General features: G+C 63.1%; 2 protein-coding genes and 1 pseudogene across 3 annotated transcripts; 2 read left to right on the top strand and 1 right to left on the bottom strand.

The window, feature by feature from the left end:
- Window positions 1-217: 217 nt before the first annotated feature.
- On the bottom strand, window positions 218-4,271 carry LOC144379887 (RNA-binding protein FXR2 pseudogene; annotated as a pseudogene).
- A 4,664-nt stretch (window positions 4,272-8,935) lies between these two features.
- SEPTIN5 (septin 5) lies at window positions 8,936-17,602 on the top strand. Of its 2 annotated transcripts, XM_036104240.2 has the most exons (12): window positions 8,936-8,993; window positions 9,130-9,140; window positions 13,611-13,707; window positions 13,815-13,901; window positions 14,121-14,244; window positions 14,331-14,465; window positions 14,636-14,753; window positions 14,892-14,993; window positions 15,788-15,884; window positions 15,970-16,105; window positions 16,349-16,451; window positions 16,556-17,602. In XM_036104240.2, exons 1-12 carry the CDS (start codon window positions 8,951-8,953, stop codon window positions 16,610-16,612), a joined length of 1,110 nt encoding a protein of 369 aa, XP_035960133.1. In that variant the 5' UTR covers window positions 8,936-8,950; the 3' UTR covers window positions 16,613-17,602. The 2 variants fall into 2 exon arrangements, with proteins under 2 accessions (XP_035960133.1, XP_035960132.1); XM_036104239.2 differs by lacking the exons at window positions 8,936-8,993; window positions 9,130-9,140 and adding an exon at window positions 12,641-12,972.
- On the top strand, window positions 17,586-19,069 carry GP1BB (glycoprotein Ib platelet subunit beta). Its single transcript, XM_078060627.1, has 2 exons — window positions 17,586-17,874; window positions 18,145-19,069. The coding sequence occupies exons 1-2, from the start codon at window positions 17,586-17,588 to the stop codon at window positions 18,765-18,767; spliced, it is 912 nt and encodes a 303-aa protein (XP_077916753.1). The 3' UTR covers window positions 18,768-19,069.
- The last annotated feature ends 276 nt before the right edge of the window (window positions 19,070-19,345 follow it).

The raw sequence follows: 19,345 nt of genomic DNA, 5'->3' as shown, positions 1-19,345 counted from the left end.
TCCCCTCACCCTGGGGGTAGGGCGGACAAGAGGGAGGGGGTATGACCCCGTTACACACCCCTCCACTACCTCCCCAGGTTGAGGGGGGACCCAGGCTGCTGTGCCACCCCCCTCCCCCCTAGATAAGAGCAGCTCCAGCGCAGCTCAGTCTGGCCTGTGAGGGCCATGGTGTTGGGCAGCAAGCAAGATGAAGACGGAAGGATGTGGGCTAGAGGTTTTATGAAATCCCATTCACCAAACTACACAACCCCAGGGAGGCGGAGAGCTCCCCATTCTCTGAGGGGCCCTTAGGAAGCTTGCTGACAGAGTCGCCCTTCTGTCCTGAAAGACAGTCCTCTGAGGGTTTGGTGAGTTCCAAGAAGGGGGGCCTTCTGGCAGCTCTGAGACTCTGCTTGGGAGACACAGTCAGCCACAGTCACTGGCCGACGGTCTCCACCGATGGAACCATCCGTCCAGTTCCCACAGTTCCAGCTGCAGCGGCTCTGGTTTCTGACGTTGGGTCTCGACTCCTCTTCCAGGCCATTCTCTGTCATGCTGGCCCCATCAGATTCCAGGCCTCCATCCATGACAGTCCTGTCCTCATCCCGGCGGCACCTGGCACTTGCTGCGGGGGGAGGCGTTCCCCAGGCTCTGAATCAACTGGGGGCTCTGGCTCAGATGTGTCCAGTAAGCTGTAGGGATTACTGTCTGGATCTTTCAGCACTGAGCTGATAGGTGAAGCGTGGTATCTTGTGGTGGGCCGGGAAGGCTGGTGGGGGTCCCCTACCCCGGCCCCCAGTCGGCTGCCTCCGGCTTTCTTCCCCCCAGGTTGGGATCTGGCTCCTCCCTCTTCTCTGATTTGGTCTCAGAAGCTGTGGATGGGTCTGAGCTGGGGCCATAGGCAGGACAGGCAGCCCCCCAAGTTGGTAGCTGCCCCCATAGATTCGGGTAGTGTGGAGGAAGGCGGAGAAGCCCCGCCCACTCCCAGGAGGGCCAAAGCCCCGCCCAGTCTGCCAAAGCTGGTCCTCAATCTGCAGCCTCTCCAAGCGGGTGGCTGATACTCTCCAGGGTGCCCATGAAGATGAAAGGAACCATCCCCTCCTCCCCCGGGTTCTTCTTGTCATTCTCACCCGCTACGGGAACCCTCACCACACCAGATTTGTCCACCAACTCCTGGATCACTTTCCCGTTCTTTCCAATCACTTTGCCAGCAAGGTTCCTGGGCACTTGCATGGACGGAGTCCTCAGAAAACACCAGGTGGCTCGGGCCTGTGGGCACACCTCACCACCCTCCCCATAGACTCGGAAAGTGCAGGTCTCTTCACCCAACTCGACGGCAGTCACCCCAGGTACTTTTCGGGCCTGCTGGACGGTGGCACCGTGAGTCCCAACTGTCAGTCCCACCCGGCCCTCTGGCACTGTGAACCCCTCCTGGCAGGCCGCCCCAGTTGCTTACTTGTCTCTAAGTGCTTGGTGGCTTCTTCACTGTGGGACAGTAGCAGTTTGCTGCGCAGGCTTCAGAAATGCACGTCACCCTGCAGGGGTACACGCTTCCCGGGAGCTTCTGTGGCTGACGATGAAGAGCTGCCTATTTGTGATGTTGAGAAAGATGCAGTTCGCTCCCAAAGCTTTCTTGAACTCTTTATGGCCGTTTTCACCGGAGCGGGCCTCTCTCAGATCCTCAGGCACAGCCACGGTAACCTTGAAGAAGCTGCATTTGGTTGCCAGGGGATTGGGATTCACTGGCCGGGGCCCTTCCAGGGTGACAAGCCCATTGTAAGTGGCATCACAGGCAGCATATTCAATGACAGAGAAATCTCCCTTCATCATCCGCACCAGGCAAGCCACCAGCCTCAGGGGTCCTGCTCAGTGGCTCGAGAATGAACCTCCACCCCATCCCTGTGATCTCTTCATTAGAATCAGCTGGAGGTGGTAGCCATTCATCCCCCAAAGGAACATGTCTCTCACTCCGCCAGTTGTTTTCAGGGTCTTCCCAGACATCCTTCACATCCCTGTAAAGGCCCCATTGGAGCCACGCACCTCAACGGGCAGTCCGGGCTGCACGTCCCCCTCGGGGAGGCCAGGATGCCCGGGGGCAGCTGCAGTGGTGTGAGTCCCAGCCGGGCCAGGCCCCCAGCGTCTCAACAGTCTCTGTTTTTGATCCTCAGAATTATCCGGAATACCAGATGCAGCCCAAACAGTCCCCCTGGGTATGGATGGGGAGGTTGAGGCGGCTGGTCCCTTGGCCTGGGGCAGGGCATCTGAGGCCTCAGAGGTGCTCGGGTTGGAGCCCTGGTTAGAGCAGTGCCTGTCCTGGGAGTCCTGGACCCCCCCCCCCGGGTCTGCGGGCGTTCTGGCAGAACCTCTGATGCTGTCCTGGCCGCAAGGCCCACACCCGGCACGCTGGTCCTGCTCCCAGCAGCACGCAAGTGGGGAGACCAGCCCAGCAACACACTTGCAGATGCATGTTGTCATCCTCAGCTCTACACACCACAGGGTGCCCTGCTCTTCGGTCCCTGATTTGGCCAGCATCCGCCCAGGACCCCTCTGCCCTGCTCCAGGTGGCTCCTCGGGCCTTTGTGCCCAAGGCTTGTGGCCCATGCCCTCCCCCCCGGCCTGTGGGCAGCATCCTCTGGGGGCCTGTGGCATGTTGACCCCCGCAGTGTGAAACCCCGGGGAAGGAGGCTGGAAGCCAGCACTTTGTCCTACCTGTACAGCCAGCCGGGCAAGGCTGGCGGCTGCTGCGGAGGCAAGAGGCACCCTCCGCCTGAGGCCCACAGCTGCCTGGGAAATTCCACAGGGAGGACCAGGTTAACACATCAGCTGTGTGTCCTGCCAAGGAGGCCACGTGTGGCTTCTCACCAGGCGAGAGCATGAGGCAGGACTCACTCTAGGACACGCTGGTACCTGTGGGTGGTTGGGAAGTGTCGTGACTGCAGAAATGAGCCTTTGGCAAGAGCTTGAAGGAGGGGAGTGAGTCTGAGCGATTCCATTTTCCTAGGGGTCCCACTTCCCAGATCCAGCACCCAAATGCACCCTGATGATGCTTCTTTGGTCTGAACCCTAGCCAGAAGCACTGATGCTTGGTGGCCAAACCCCGTGCTTCCCGAGTGCCATTCAGAGCCACTGGTGATGTCGAGAGGCTCTCCTTTCCTGCAAAAGTTGCCCAGGCTCGGGGGCTCCATCTCCTGCTGCTCTCCCATCTCGAGAAGACCCTGATGGTGGTTCCCGTCCGCCTCAGAGGAACTCCCCGGGCTTCACTTTAAAGAACATTTGGAGGGGCTACTGGCTGGCTCAGTCAGTTAAGCATCTGCCTTCGGCTCAGGTCATGATCCCAGAGTCCTGGGATCGAGCCCCGCGTCGGGCTCCTTCGAGCCTGCTTCTGCCCCTCCCTACTGCTCGTGTGCTCTCTCTCTCTCTATCTCTTTCTGTCAAATAAATAAATAAAATCTTAAAAAAAAAAAAAAAAGAAAGAACCTTTGGACCAGGGAAGAGGCAGGCACCAACTTCAGCATAGAGCATCCTGCTGGGGAACACAGACCTCCCTGCACACATGATCAAGGCTGGCTCTAGCTGGCCACAGACCTTAGACATTTGGCCTCGTCCAGTGGAAGGAGTATGGAGGTGTCCTGGTGCATGGCGGCTGGTCTGTCTCCCACCAACTGGGAGCCCCCCTTGAGGGCAGCACAAGGCTCTAGCCTGCCGTGGGTGTGCCAAGAACACCCAGTGGGGACTGGCCACCTGGGAGCAGAGAGGAGGCAGGGAGAGCCCTTGTCCTCACCCTGGAGGAAGGAGCTGATGCCCACCCAGGCCTCAGAGATGACAGCTCCTTTAACCCTCTACCCACCCCCGACCCTGGCTCCCACCTCAGCTGTGTGCCTAGCATAGACAAAGGGATCCTCCTTACCAGAGACCTTGGAAACCAGGTGACCGACGCCCGCTCTGAGGGCCCAGCCAGTGAGGGACATGGCTTGCCCCGCTGGATGGCAGGGGCCAAAGTCCTCCCTGCATCCTGTTTATTCTGGGGGGATTTCCTGATCTGTCTGGGCCTGATGCTCACATGGCAGACCCAGGAGCTGGGGTGCAGTGGGGAGCTGGAGTGCAGTGGGGAGCTGGAGCCAGCCTTTGGAATCCCAACCCTTGGCCATCTCTGGCAGGAGAGGCAGGTCACAGGGAGAGGGTGGGAAGCTTCCCTACTTTGCGGATTGCTCCATGTAGCCGTGCTCCAGCCGCACACTCTGCCTTTCACAAGGGATCTTACAATGCATGGATGCCTCCGGGAGGGTCTCCATGTTGGCACATTTCGTGTCTCCACCTTAGGCTTCTCCTGAGATCGCAGGGCTATAGCAAGGACCGAGCCTCAGAGGTGCTAAGACACTTTGGAGGAGGTCTTGTCTCCTGTTGACCCCCGCATGTATACCTCTGGAGGGCCCCTGGGGACGACGATGGTCAGGCATCTCCTGTACTGAGTCACACTGCACTCTGGGTCCCGTCGTTCCTGCTCCTGCCCTGAGCTGCTCTCTGCATCCTCTCCCAGAACACTTCAGGGGACTGGGTCTCATCGGATGTGGCTGGAGGTCCACGCCACCCCCCACTGACCCCTGCCAGGGAGAGAGCCCATCGCCCGCTGCTCCAGGTCCCCAGGTCCCCATGAGGGCTCGCTGCCTCGGAGCACAGGCGCCCTTTGTAGCCCTCCAACAGCTGTCCAGTGAAGGGGGGACTCGGTGTGGACCGTGGCTCTGCCCCACTTGGAACCCTGCTCTGTCCCCTGCAACACACAGGCCGCTTTTACGGCAGGGGCAGCTGCTGTGGATTCTGCTCTGGTTGATTGGTGAGGAAGACGGGTGTGTGTCGTGACCCCCTTACATTTTTCTAACAAGGAGATCAAGAAAGGCCTTCTCCAACAGCTCCTCACTGCATACACATTTCCCTGTGAGACAGCCGCCCCCAGAGCTCCCGGGACCCACGCACCCCACTCAGGCAGGCGGGGATGAGCTGTCCAAGCAGCGGACGCACAGGGGCACCAAGCCGCAGGATGCACCCGCGAGAGCAGGGTGGCCCTTCTGACGGGGACCCCCAGGGGCAAGGGGTAGTTTCCGGTCTTCTCCCGGGCCTGCCTGAGCCAGAGCAGCAGGGCCACTAGGACCGGGTGTGGAAGCAATGCCCACCAGCAGACAGAGGCAGGGGGCAGGAGGGCATCTGGTGGGGACTGGCCACCAGCTGATAGAGTTCAGGGTCAGACAGGACTGCCTGGCTGGGGCCTGGTCACGGGGCAGGGCCGGGGGCAGCTCACACCTCTTTGCTGGAGTGAGGCCTGGGCCAGGAGGTCCTGGGTCCAGCTGTGTGGTCTCACCACGCTGTGAACCTCTGCTTCCGGTCTGTGCGTGGGCCAAGACACCCAGCCCCAGCAGGCATTGGGGCTGCCCCAGAGAGGGCCATGTAGGTAGGGGGAGGGTGGGCAGAGTGGGGGTAGGGAGAATGAACTCACCTTCCAGCAGACCAGGGAACCACCGTCTGAGACCAGGGAGCTCACACCGTCAGCAGGAGGGGAGGAACCACTTGACCCTGGCCCGAAGCCCAGTGCACAGCCCCAGCATCGCATACTGAGGAGCGGGCATCTCAGGAAGGGGACATGGGACACTGGGGTACAGTCCCCCAAGCCAGAAGCTGAAGGACGCTGCACACAAGTGTCCAAGACGGTGTGGCAGGAGGGAAGGGAGTGGGCAGGGCTGGATGTGGAAGCTGGTAGAGCAGGTGGGAGAAGGGGCAGCATCGAGGTGGAGAGAGCAGAACCCTGAGCGGAGCACCATCCGTTGGCCAGAGCAGTAGGTCCTTTTCTCGGTTCTTACTTAACTTGATCTTGGCCTGCTCTGCACACTGCTCCCATACTCAGCGACAAATTCCTGGGAGTGACTTGGGAGTGTGTCACCTGAAGCAAACCTCTGAACCCTGGCACCTGCCTCACTTGCCACCCACTTGTCCTTTCGTCACCATCATCGTGGTTTACTGTGAGGCCATCTTCCCTCCTGCGTGACCACACTGACGCCCGCAAGTTTGTGGAAAGGGGGAGGGAAACACAGCATGGGCTGAATGCAGCATCTTGAGAATTTCTTAACTAAAAGAATTTTTTTTTTCTGGAAAGCATCGAGCTATTTGTAGCCCAAGTTGGTTGAACAGATTTTTCTGGGTGTAACTTATTTTTTTCACTCATTAACTTCTTTTCTTTGTGAATTAAAAAGTAGCATTTTTTTTTCCACCCAGGAGTGTCTTATTTACTTCTCTTTGAACCACAGCCAGCACTTTTTCCGCCTGTTGGGGAAGCAGACTCAGAGCCCACTCGGGGAGGCCACAGCCCCTTACCTAGGTTAATGCAGTGTGTCCAGGCCAGGCCCTTCCACGCCCACTCCCTCCCAAGGGAAGGAGGTCTTATGCTGTCCCATCTAGGAGAATTGGAGGCACAGCCCACCAGCACCTCCCAGTCCTGACTTCTGAAATGTCCCAGGCAGATATTTGGCCTGCCGGTCAATGGTTGCTGCCACCCCGAGGGTCTCTCAACCAGACAGGGGACAGCTCTGGTGTGTCTGTGGTGGGACTATTTGGGTCTATCCCCTGGACTCGGTCCTGGGTGACCACAGCCCCAGAGCAAGGAGTGAAGTCCCCTTCCCCCTTCCAGGCCAGCAGCTTCTGGTCACCCTTAGGATTTCACAGAAGGCATTGACCCAGGTCTGCCCTTGACACCTTCTCCTTCCAGGGAGTGGTTCTGGTCTTCTTTCCATCAGCTCCACACTGCCCCACAGCTCCACTCCAGACCTAAAATGCTGGTCCCTAACCCCATAGCATTTCTGTACGTAATCTTTTGGAGTGCACTTACCTTAAGACGTGTTTGTGTGGTACACCTTGTTCTTGTTGTCTCCCGTCTCCAGAATTGTTTTAAAGCCCACCCTCGGCCCGAGCTATGCCCTTGACCTGCAGCCCACTCCCCTCAAGGCCTGACCCAGGGCTGTCTGGAGCCCCGAGGGGGCCCTTTGCAGGAACACATCTGCCTTATCGAGGACAGGTTCCTGCCTCCTCCTTTGTCCCCACAAGCACAGGCTTGTACGGGTCAGTTCATGCTAAATGTCTGTGTCAGTTTTCACCAATTGAACCATTTTTGCAAAGCTCCCGGCCCCCTGAGATGGGGTTCCCACCGAGCCTGTCAGAACTGATGAAGCCTCAGGAGTCCTGTCTATCACTTCAAGTGCCCCCTCCCTGCCCCATTCCTTTATCCACAACTCCAAATTCCCCCAAAGCTCTGAAACTTAAAGGTGTTCAAAACTCTGTAACAAAGCCAGACTTGAGCTGATGTGCAGCCCTGTATTATGGCCTTTATTTATTCCCGTTTGTGTGAATAGCCACGTTTCACTACGAACACCTTAATGTGTTTGATTATGAGGTGCAGCCGCAGGTTCCAATGAGGTCTCACGTAATGTACGAGATATATGACAAATTCTGAATTCCAAACACATCTGGCCTTGAGGCTTTGGATGAGGGGTCGGAATGGTGGAGTGTCTCCACACTGGTCACACTTCTGGAGCAGGTGGAGGTCCCAGTGGAGGGGAAATGGGCTTTTGCCACCTAATTTGGCATAGCAATGATGGCTTTTTCATTTACTGAGCAAACAACTCTGTGCTAGGTGCTGGTGATTCAGAGACGGAGGACCCCACGGACCAGCAGAGGGACCAAGGGGCACACAAGGGGCTGGGAGAGAGGAGGGTTTCCTGCGTGTGGAAGGTACAGCAGCCATCTCCTTCTAAGGGGGCCCTCGCCTAGGCAGCTGGTGACCACAGGCCTGTCCCTTTCTGTGGGACTCAAGACTCTAGATGTGCCACCTGGCGGCATTCCAGGGAAGCCAAAGGTACTTGGGAGTGTGATAGTACCAGAAGACAGGAGGCGCTCATGCTTGTGAATCCTGCCAAGTCATTGAAGGTCTGGGGCCTCAGCTCCCTCATCTGTAAATGGGGTGCCCTCCCTGACTCTGCCTTCAGTGCCACTGACTGCCCTCTAGCACAGAAGGCTGGGATCTCCCTGCCCCCTTCTCGGGGTGGCAGCGGGTCTGGCTGTGCGTCTGCAGAGCAGAGGGTGCCGGGCTGCAGAGGGGAGTGGGAGGGCAGGCACGCTTGAGGTCAGGCCATGTCCTGTCCCAGATGTCAGCTGAGTTACTCTTCAGTAATGATCCCAGAAAATAAGCCAGGAAGAGAGAGGAGGGACAACGGTCCAAGGGCTTGGCCTTTGCGGCTTGCCCAGGTGTGTCTCCTTCCAGAGCAGGTGTGCACAGCCCTAAACAGGCTGTGGAGCGCAGCTTTGGCGCTGGCCCTGTGCCGGGCATCCGACCTTCCGTGCGGTGACCATCACCTTTCCTGCTGTGGCCAGAAGCAGGACTCCCCGGGGCCAGCACCTCCCACGTCCATGGTGAGGTGAGGAGGGGCTGGAAGGAGGCCGCCAGAGCCGGGGTGGGGGTGGGCGAGGGCAGGCATTATGGAAGGGCCACAGGGAGCGAAGGTCAGAGGCCGAGGCATGGACCGGGGTCCCTCGAGAGCGAGGCAGGCGGCGTCGGGGCCCGTGCACGGGAGACGCGAGGTGGGGCGGGAGTCGGGCAGCCGCCACGCGGTGGGCGGGGGCAGCGCGGGCGTCGCCGGGTTCCCCGGGGTGCTGGCGGGCGGCTGGAGGCGAGGGCGTCGCCCGGAGGCAGAGGGCGCGGGGCCGTTGGGGGGCGCCTGGGTCCCCGCCCCCGCCGGCCGCGCCGGGTCGCGCGTGGGCGCGGCGGGCGCCGATTGGCTGGCGGGAGCGCGGGCGGGGCGGGCGGCGGCGGCGGCGCGGAGGGGCCGGTCACCCCGCAGCCTGGCCTCGGCCTCCGCCGCTCGTCGCCGCGCCCCGCCCGCGCTCCCGCCGCCGCCCGGCCCCCCCACACACCCCTCCGCCGCCGGCGGCCACCATGAGCACAGGCCTGCGGTACAAGAGCAAGCTGGCGACCCCAGGTGAGCCCGGCGCCTGCCCGCGCGCCTGCGCGCGCCTTTGTCCCCGCCGCCCGCCCGCCTGCCTCTCACCGTGTCTTTCCTCTCTCCCCCGCCCGCCGGCCGGGACGCGGACCCTGACCCGCCCCCGACCCTGCAGAGGACAAGCAGGTACGTGCGCGCCGCCGCTCCCCCCGGGCCTGCTGTCACCCATTGTGGCACCAACGCTGCCGGTGCCCAGGCGCGACCCCGCCCCCGCCGGCCGTCATCCCTCCCTGTCGCGATAACCGATTGTCAGCTGGGGCAGTGCCGCCGCGCCTGGGGCTGCGAAGGGGAGCAGTGGGCGCCAGGCCGCTGGGGGCCTGGCCCTTGACCCTTGCAGCACAGGCGCCCCTCCCAGGCTGGGGGGATGGGCCGGGTGTCCCTCTCCCACTGATCCAGCTCCAGCATATCCTCCCTGACCTGGCCTTGGGCCTCGTGCTGGGGGTCCTGAGTGGGGGCACAGACACTGGCAGGCCACAGGCTGGGGGAGGGGTCTGTGTCCACCAGCCAGCACCTAGAACCTGAGCAGCCCCACCCCACTCTTGTGCATCTTCTGCCTCTTCTTCCACACACACCAATTTGAGTGGGCTGATCTGTGGCCAGGCCTCTTCCCCAGACTGGGAGCCTCCAGGGCCTGGTCTGGGTCTGAGTCATGCTGGTGCCCAGCACAGGTCTTCCAACCTAAGGGGTACAAATAGGCTTGTGGCCTTCCAAAGGGGCTGGCCTGGTCCCTACCCTCCGGGAAAGCAGGGCCGGACAGGAGGCTGACCTGGGCACCCACTGTGGAACCCAGCTGAGGCTGGGGTTAAACAGCTGGGAGACCCTGAGGGTGGAGTAGGGGTGGGTAACCAGCTGGGCAGGGGGCTCCAGGGCAGCCCTGCTGGGGTCCTCTCTGGCTTGAGCTCAGTCACGTTTGGGGGATTTTCTGGACCCAACTCTGGCACCAAGGTAGACTTGGCAGCCCTTGTCAGGGATAGGAATTTACACAGTGGGTAGATGCTGGGTGGAACCCTGAAGTCCTGGCCCAGGGTGCGGTGGCAGCCCCAGGAGCGACCCAGCAGGTGGGGTGGGGGCCGGGAGTCACTGGCTCCTAGGTGCCAGTCTCCTGGCAGGGACGCACCCAACCCTGGGACAGGTGAGGCTCTTAGGGAGGGGCCCCTCAACCTCCCCCTGCTGGCAAGGGCTGCTTCAGGGAGCCCGAGCCAGGAGCTGCCTTCCTATCAAGGCAGGTCAGACAATGCCTGAGATGCAGGGACACATGCTGCCAGGCTATTGTTTGAGGGAGAGAGAGAGAGAAGGCCCGGGAGACCAGCCCCCACAGCTTCTCCTGGGCCTGCAGGCACTTGGAGTCACTGGGCCCGGCAGCAGCTGCCCAGTACCACACAGGGACCCTCTCCTGCAGAGGTAGGAACCCCTTCAGGCCTGTGTCTGCCCATCCTTCGCGGTCAGTTAGGAGGCAGCCTCACCCATCCTCTGCCCCTAGGACCAGAGAGAGAGGGCACCAGGCAGCTGGAGGGGGGGAGCCCCGGGAACAAAGCCAGGGAGCCAGGTGTTTGGGGTGGGCTCCCCGAGGATCTGGGGGAAGCTGGAAGCATGTGGCAGCTTCACTGTTAGCATTGTTGGTGTTACTGAGCTTTAGTCTATCCGCACTGTGAAAGAGGGCCGCGGGGGAGCTCTGGTGGCCCTGGCCCCCATCCTCTGACCCCCACCCGTCTCGGGCAGCGATGGGGCTCTGTTGGCTCTGGCGGCTGCTTCCAGAGCTGGCTCCGGTGATTCTAAGAATGGAAATGCCTCGAGAGTCTCAGGCACCAGGAGGAGGTGGGCGCAGCTGTGTCTATGGCTCAGGAAGCCCTGAGGAATATTTGTTGTATTTCATGGGCCAGAGAGAGGGCTGGCAGGGTCCCTCCCTTGGAGCTCCCCCAGGGAATCCACAGGCCCTGTCTGGGTGAGTTCGGATGATGGGGCTGGCAGGTTGGGAGCTGGGAGTGAGACTCTTGCCCTCCTGACTTGGGCCTCCCCAGAGGCTGTGCCTTACCAATGGGGAAATTGAGGCAATCTGGAAGCGACAAGCTCCATTAGCCGCCGGGCTGTGCAGTGCTGAGGCTCCTTCTCAGCCTGAGGCCCAGACCCAGGGGTGTCTACCTTGGAGATGCCCTGAGCCTGAGATGCCAGCCTGTCTGGGTGGGGGCCAGGCTGAGGGGCTGTGTCTACAGTGGGCCTACAGGTAGAGTTGGGTGGGACTTGGTCCAGGTTAGCATGGCAGAGGGCTGGGGCCAGTATGGAGGCTTTCTCAGGGCAAGGACTGAGGGCCCATCCGGGAGAGCTGAGGGAGGTGCCCCGTGGCTTCCCCCCGCTCTCCTCTGGATGAAAGACTCTCCTGTTCCCAGCTGTGGGCCCACCCCTCCTCCCCAGGTGCCGGTGGCCTCCAGGCCCCATGGCAGCATCATGAGCCTGGACAGATAGACAGAGGCCCCTCAACCAGGGGAGCCAAGAAGGGAGGACCAGGGTGGGGAAGAGCTGGGGGGCGGCTTCTCCCCACTGACGCACAGTCCAAGGAGTATGTCTCTTCATGTTGCAGCTCCTTTTCAAGCCTCCCTCTGCCCAGCTGGTACTGGCTGGTTCAGATTCTGGCGGGGTCCTGCAGGAAAGGGTGAGGAAGGGTTTGGTGGCCCAGGAGATGCCTGTGGTCCCTGGGGTGGTCACAGAAGGTGAGAACTACACTGGCTGGAGATCTCCAGTCCCCCTAGGCCCAGTCCTGTGGGTCAGAGCAGGCAAGGAAGCTCAGAGGGAGCCCCATACTGGGGAGGGAGTAAGTTCACTCCACATCCCCCCCCCCACCTTTGCTAGCAGGAGTGGTCTGGGGGCAGTTGTGGCCAGTGCTGGCTGCAGCTTCCAAGTTTCCAGAGGTAGGGTGGGTAGGCCTCTAGTGCTCTAACCAACCCCCCCCACCCCCGCTTTAAGCTTCTGCAAACCCGGGGGAAGGGGGAGCGGGTCCAGGCTGGGGAGGTGGGCTCTGCCCCCTCCCAGTTCCCACGCGTCTGGGGAGGCCACGCCAGCCAAGAACACCCCTGACTCCCGCACGCACGCGCACGCGCGCACACACACACGCACACACACATATACACGTGAGGGCGGAGGGAGCATTGCAGGGAGGGGTGTGGCCATGGGTAGTTGGGACGCCGTGACACCGCCGGGAGGTTTCCGGGCCAATTCTGCGAGGAGAGAAGGAGTGAGCGGGGCCGGTACCCGCGTGGGTGCGCCTGGGTACCAGGAGCGGTCCCCCGGCGCCCTCTGGCGGGCGGAAGCCGCGCCGCACCTGGGGGGGAACGGGACGCGGGACGGCGACAACCCCGCCCCCCAGGGCCCTTGGGTGGGCCCCGGCTTCCCCCACCCGCCCCCCCGGGGGGCCGCGACGCCCGGACAGAGGCCGTTGGTCCGGCCGCGGGACTCCGCCCCCGCGCCTACGCGCGCCTAGGCTCGGCCCTGCCCTCCGCAGCAGCTTTCCGGTGGCTCCGCCCGCGGCCCAATTTCCAGGCGACTGTTTCCCAGCGACCGCACGGGTGGGGCGGTCTCGTCCCAACCCCCCCAACCCCCGTCAGCGCCGGCGAGGCCCCGCCTCTGGTTCGGGTGCGGGAGCGGGGCCTGCCTGTGGCTGCGACGCCGCGGGCGGCTCGGGGCGGGTCGGCAGAGGCAGAGGCATGGCACGCACGGCCTCCGAGGTCGGCGGCACCCCGGGTGGGCGACGTCCCTTCTCCGGGCCTCAGTTCCCGCGTCCGTAAAACGGGGGCGAGAACCGGGCTTCGGGGCAGTACCGCGCGTAAGTCCCTCCCGTAAGCCCGGCCGCTGTGGGCCTGACCGGGTCAGGGGTGCGAACGTAGCGATGGACTCGCTGGCAGCGCCCCAGGACCGCCTGGTGGAGCAGCTGCTGTCGCCGCGGACCCAGGCCCAGAGGCGGCTCAAGGTGTGTCTGGAGCGGGGAGTGGAATGTGGGTCAGTGTGTGTGCGCCCGCCGGGGCCCGGTCCCGAGGGGCTCTGGGACGTGCCAAGGACCGGCAGGGCCAGGGTCCGCAGGGGTGGGCAGTGGGGCCCCGCGGGCGGGGGAGGCTCGGTGCCGCTGTCTATAAATAGCCCCTGCTCCGCCTTGGTAGCAGCGGCCAGCCACCCCCGCTGCTGGATCACGGCCAGATGGGGCCTGCCACCCCCTGGTACACTGGGGGGAGGGGGGAGTATTGAGGCCAGGGGGCTTCTCCCGCCTGGGGAGGGGTCTTGGTCCTGGCGCCCTCTTCCCACCACCCAAGGGAGGGCAGCCTGTGCCTGCTGCAGCGGGACATCCCAAACTCTACACACACAGACACATTGTCAGGTCCCTGCAAAGCTCCCTCACTGAGGCTGGGGCAAGGATGCCTGCCACCCCCTTACCTGCCTTTCCACCGCCAGGCCTTTGCCCACAGGCCCTCACCCCATTTGTGCCATTGAAACTCCCCACCCAGGGGACTCCGCCCTCTGCTGCCTCCATGTCTGAGCCGGCTAGGGACCAGGGCACCAGACTGCCCCAGGAACCCCAGCATGCCCCTGACTTGCCCCCGCCCCGGCCCCCAGGATATCGACAAGCAGTACGTGGGCTTCGCCACACTGCCCAATCAGGTGCACCGGAAGTCTGTGAAGAAGGGCTTCGATTTCACGCTCATGGTGGCCGGTGAGTGGGCTGGACTCCCAGGTAGGGTGGCGTGGGCCGTTAGCCAGCCAGGCTCTGTCACAGGGGCCTCAGACTTAACCTGACTCTTCCACTATACCTGCTGGCAGGTGAGTCGGGCCTGGGGAAGTCCACACTGGTCCACAGCCTCTTCCTGACCGACTTGTACAAGGACCGGAAGCTGCTCAGTGCTGAGGGTGAGTGGGCCCCAGGCAGCCCTGGTACTGGTTCCCCATCCCCTGCTCTTTTCCCACAGCATGGATCTCCTGTTCAGAGTCCAGGAGGAGCGGCCCAGATCATAATCAGGCCAGGGCCAAGACACTAGAAGGAATGAGAACAAGGGTCCTGGCTGCCCGGTGGGGGTGGGGGCTAAGAGTTGGAGAGACCCCCTCCAGACAATGCCCCCACCCCCACAGAGCGCATCAGCCAGACTGTAGAGATCCTGAAGCACACGGTGGACATTGAGGAGAAGGGGGTGAAGCTGAAGCTCACCATCGTAGACACGCCAGGCTTCGGGGATGCTGTCAACAACTCGGAGTGGTGAGCAAAGCCCTGCTGGGAGACAGTCTCTGCCTAGGCTGGCCCAGCCCCCCCCTGGCCTCACAGACCCTCCTGTCCCCCTGCAGCTGGAAGCCCATCACGGACTACGTGGACCAGCAGTTTGAGCAGTACTTCCGCGACGAGAGCGGACTCAACCGCAAGAACATCCAAGACAACCGTGTGCACTGCTGCCTGTACTTCATCTCCCCTTTTGGGCATGGGTGCGTGCACGGCCCGGGGACAGGCTCGGGGGGGGGGCACCCGCCGCCACGGATCCCCACGGCTGTACCGGCCACGGCCTATCCCTTGCCCGTGTGCCCACAAGCATGCCCTCCCTGAGCCCGTCCCCACCTGTCCCCGGGCCCCTGCCACCCCTGGCTGCTCTCTGCAGGCTGCGGCCCGTGGATGTGGGTTTCATGAAGGCCCTGCACGAGAAGGTGAACATCGTGCCCCTCATCGCCAAAGCTGACTGTCTCGTCCCTGGCGAGATCCGGAAGCTGAAGGAGCGGGTAAGCCTGCTCTAGCAGGCGGGGTGTGGGCTAGGTCTCTGGGACGGAGACCACCAGGCGTGCAGATCCTGGGTGCCAATGCGGCCGGCCCTGGGTACCTGGCCAGCCTCAAATCTGACAGCTCTTGATCCACCACAGATCCGGGAGGAGATTGACAAGTTCGGCATCCACGTGTACCAGTTCCCCGAGTGTGACTCCGACGAGGACGAGGACTTTAAGCAGCAAGATCGGGAACTGAAGGTGAGCAGCCTGGTGTGGCATAGGAGGGAACTGGAGGTCAGTTTACATGGGGCCAAGCATCCAGGTCCAACCCAGTGGGGACAGGAGTCTTTTGTCTGGCCAGTAGAGCCCCTTCACCTGGGGCTGGGGGGGGTACAGTCCCCCAGGTCCCCACTGGCTTGTGCAGTTTGGCCCCATATTGTTCATGTGTCACAGAGCACTCGCCAGGACCCAAAGGCATAGTGCTGGCCAGGCCTCCACTCTGACCCTACTCCTCAGTCTTCTTCCAAGGGGTCACCAGCAGAAGGGTCTGGCCCAGGGCCCAGTGGCCACAAGCCTCCGCATGCCCTGGCTCCCAGAATTCTGAGCTCCAGTGGGTGGCTGTGGCTTTGGGTGCCCCAGGATCTAGAGTGGCAATAACCAAGCCCGACATGGGATAGGCGGCCGCTGGGCCTGGAGCAGCATGGGGCCGTTGGCCCCAGCCAAAGTCAGCGTCACTAACAGGAGGCACGGGCTCAGCTCCGGGGAGGGATGGCGAAGGGAGCTAGATGGAGCCGTTCCTGATGGGGGTGGTGTCAGAAGGGGAGGGTGTGTCTGGTGGGCACCGCTTAGCGAAGGCCCCTAGGGTATAAGCTGTGCTATAGTTCTGGCTTCAGAGAAGCCAAAAGAGTTGGGCAACCCCAGGATCCCTTTGGGGAGAGGCTGTTGATAATGCTGGAGGGGCCAACCAAGTGTGGAGTGCCCATGCCCCTGTTCAGCCACTAACCCCATACTCATGCTAAGTGGGCATGAGCCCTTGTACCTGCCCTCCCCAGGAGAGTGCGCCGTTCGCAGTTATCGGCAGCAACACAGTGGTGGAGGCCAAGGGGCAGCGGGTCCGGGGGCGACTGTACCCCTGGGGGATCGTGGAGGGTGAGTTCAGACATGGGGCATCGCCTAGGGGGTGGGAAGGCTCCCCTGGGCCTGCACCCACCCACCCCCCACTCCTGCCCCACAGTGGAGAACCAGGCACATTGCGACTTCGTGAAGCTGCGCAACATGCTCATCCGCACGCACATGCATGACCTCAAGGATGTGACGTGCGACGTGCACTATGAGAACTATCGGGCACACTGCATCCAGCAGATGACCAGGTGCGCAGCCCTGACCCAGACCTGGATCATGTGCCTCATGGCCCCAGCCGCAGCTCCCTAACAGAGGGCTGGTCCTTGCTGCCCACCCAGACCTGAACTTCGCCCCAACTCCCCAGATAGGCACCCCGCACCATGCACCTTGTCTTCCCAGAGCCAACCCAGCGGTGTGGGAGCTCAGAGGGAGAGGGCCTCAGTAGTGGTGGGTGTCAGACAAACTCTCTCTCCCTCCTGTCTGTCCCACAGCAAACTGACCCAGGATAGCCGCATGGAGAGCCCCATCCCCATCCTGCCCCTGCCTACCCCCGACGCTGAGACAGAAAAGCTCATCAGGATGAAGGATGAGGAGGTTAGTAGGGCCACAGGGGAGGAGCAGAGGCTGGGGGGGGGGGGGGTCCGGCCTTCCTATCACGTCTCTCACTCCACCCCCCACTGTTCTTGCCTCACCTTCAGCTAAGGCGCATGCAGGAGATGCTGCAGAAGATGAAGCAGCAAATGCAGGACCAGTGAGCCCACTGGGTCACTGTGACCAGCCCCACATTGCCGTGGATAGACTGCCAGTTTCCAGGCTGGCCCTTCCCATCCCTGGACCCCAACTGGCCTGGACTCAACCCTGGAATCATCTGGATCTCCAGCAGGCCTGGGCACAACCCCAGTCCCAGAGTGACCCAGACCAGGACTGTTCCCAACTTTTCCTGACCTGACCCAGAGACGCGGGGTCACAGCCCCCAGCCAACCCTAATTTATTCTCAACATTGGTCCCTCCCCTCATTTGTATCTGCTTCCAAGAGGCCTGGAGAGCAGCCCCCCACAGCTGGCCCCCTTTGCCCTTGGGAGAGCAGCAGCTAGGTTGGGGCATGACTTTTAAGATTTACCCCTGCCCTAGAAGGTCATGAACTCCAACTCCAGGCCCTACTCAGGCGGGTGGGTAAAACAAGGCAGAATAGGGGAGCAGATGCCCAGCATACCGGACCTATTTCCCCACCCCAGTGCCGCAGAGTGGACATGGGAGCCACTCCCTTGGGCCACCCAGCTTATGCTGAGACCTCACTTTGTGCCGGGGTGGGCCAGGTCCTTCCTTACCTCCTCACACCCTTCCCGGGTAGCTCAGTGGGCGGGTTGGGCAACAGAAGCGCTCATGATCCCTCCAGACCGAAGGAGGGCAGCTGGCCACAGGCAAGGATTTCATGGGGCTGGTGGGCTGGGACGCCTGTGATCGCCCATACTCCTCACCCATGGCTGTGGCCTGGCCTGAGGGCTCCAAGAGCAGTGGGTGGTGGGCAGCCTGGCAACCCCCTATCCCTAGACTGCCATTCCCTGCCTGTGGCTGGAGGTTCCTTCTCCCCAGCAGCACTGTTGCCCTGAGTTCCCTAGCCCATCCTCCCCCCCACCCCCACCCCCAGCATGATACCTTCCCCCAAACCCCATTCTCCAGTTTTGTTCGGTTGTGAATGCTGCGTCCTGTCCTGGTGACAGGAGAACAATGTTGGTGAAGTCGCAGCCGTGTCAGAGTGATCCGTGTGCCCCTGGGAGTTTGTTGGGGCGGAAGCCCTGGCGGCCTGCGGGCCCTGGTGATAGGGCTCTATCTGGGGCCACAGGGCCTGTCCCCTCGGCCGCCTCCGGGTTATTTCTGGGGGATGGCTGCGCTGTGGTCGGTTTGGCCGGGGGCACTGGGGCCTGGCAGGGGCGGGGCGGCCTTATCGCCTGGCTTTCCAGCCAAGGCTTCGCGCTCCAGAGCAAGCCGGGTCACCATCCTCTCGCCATGGGCTCTGGTGAGTCTGGGGTCAGGCAGGGCCCGGGCTGCGCTCCTTGAGCTGAGTCGGGTTGGGAGGCGCTGCCGGAGGGAGATTTGGGTCGGACTTTGAGGGGACCTCTAGCCAGCGCGCGCGAGATGATGGAGATGGAGAGGCTTGCGGGCAATAGGGGGCTCGGGCGTGGGGGGGCGGGGGAGCGGCTGGAGCCGGACCCAGCGCTCCGGGTGCACAGGGACCCGCTCAGGTGCCCCACAGGCCGCCGGGCTCACTACGGCGCTTCCCTTCCAGGGCCGCGCGGGGCGCTGAGCCTGCTGCTCCTGCTGCTCGCGCCGCCCCGCCGCCCCGCCGCGGGCTGCCCGGCACCGTGTGACTGCGCGGGGACGCGCGTGGATTGCGGGCGCCGCGGGCTGACGTGGGCCTCGCTGCCCGCCGCCTTCCCGCCGGACACGACCGAGCTGGTGCTGACGGGCAACAATCTGACGGCGCTGCCGCCGGGACTCCTGGACGCGCTGCCCGTGCTGCGCACCGCGCACCTGGGGGCCAACCCCTGGCGCTGCGACTGTCACCTGGTGCCGCTGCGCGCCTGGCTGGCCGGCCGGCCGGAGCGCGCGCCCTACCGCGACCTGCGCTGCGCCGCGCCCCCCGCTCTGCGCGGCCGCCTGCTGCCCTACCTGGCGGAGGACGAGCTGCGCGCCGCCTGTGCGCCGGGCGCGCTCTGCTGGGGGGCGCTGGCGGCGCAGCTCCTGCTGCTGGGCCTCGGGCTGCTGCACGCGCTGCTGCTGACGCTGCTGCTGTGCCGCCTGCGCCGCCTGCGCGCCCGCGCCCGCGCCCGCGCCGCGCACCCGTTGTCGCTGACCGCCCCGCTGGTGGCGGAGCCGGCCGGAGGCAGCGAGTCCCGAGAGGAGTCCTGAGAAGCGCTGAGCGACGCGGGCGCGCCGACCCGACGGAACCCTCCCGCGGGGGGCCCTGGCGCCAGCCGGGACCGGGTCTCGTCCTCCGCCTGGGCACGATTGCCGAGAGCACGTCGCCACCCCCCAACCCCCGGCTGCAGGCCCCCGGGCCGAGCGCGCCCCACTGCTGCGTGCCCGCCGCTCTAGCCCCGGGCCGCGGAGCCAGGGCAGGGCCGGTGAGCTGCAGCCCACAGCCCCTGCGGGGCTTCGCCCGCACCCCCGCGCCAAACCCCAGCGCAGAATAAAGCCTTCTCCCTATCTGACTGGTCTCTGCGCCCCGCCACCCGGAAATTGCCCTCCGCGAACCGCAGGAACTGCCCGGGGAGGCGGTTCAAGGGGACGCATCACGTCTTTGTACACCCAAAATAACTGCCAGCCAAACACGGGGACAGCGAGTGAACTCGCCCGGACCACTCGCTCTCCCAGAAGTTCAAGTGGAAAGCACAGATGAACTCGGACAGTGACCACACTGTAGCGGGGGGAGGACACTGCGGGGAGTGAGGACAGTGTGGGAACAGTGAAGACACTGTCAGGACACT

Source organism: Halichoerus grypus, chromosome 13, assembly GCF_964656455.1.
Source record: "Halichoerus grypus chromosome 13, mHalGry1.hap1.1, whole genome shotgun sequence".
NCBI classification, from domain to species: Eukaryota; Metazoa; Chordata; class Mammalia; order Carnivora; family Phocidae; genus Halichoerus; species Halichoerus grypus.
The sequence above is the reverse complement of the archived record's forward strand: the minus strand, read 5'-3'. Positions and strand labels throughout refer to the sequence as shown.

What these genes read in the sequence shown, in the direction of transcription:
- SEPTIN5 (XM_036104239.2), top strand. Translation starts at nt 12,892, where the DNA reads ATGGACTCGCTGGCAGCGCCCCAGGACCGCCTGGTGGAGCAGCTGCTG. An exon ending in TTTCACGCTCATGGTGGCCG is followed by an intron (nt 13,708 to 13,814) that starts GTGAGTGGGCTG and finishes ACCTGCTGGCAG; the next exon opens with GTGAGTCGGGCCTGGGGAAG. An exon ending in CCCCTGGGGGATCGTGGAGG is followed by an intron (nt 15,885 to 15,969) that starts GTGAGTTCAGAC and finishes CCTGCCCCACAG; the next exon opens with TGGAGAACCAGGCACATTGC.
- GP1BB (XM_078060627.1), top strand. Translation starts at nt 17,586, where the DNA reads ATGTTGGTGAAGTCGCAGCCGTGTCAGAGTGATCCGTGTGCCCCTGGG. An exon ending in TCCTCTCGCCATGGGCTCTG is followed by an intron (nt 17,875 to 18,144) that starts GTGAGTCTGGGG and finishes CTTCCCTTCCAG; the next exon opens with GGCCGCGCGGGGCGCTGAGC.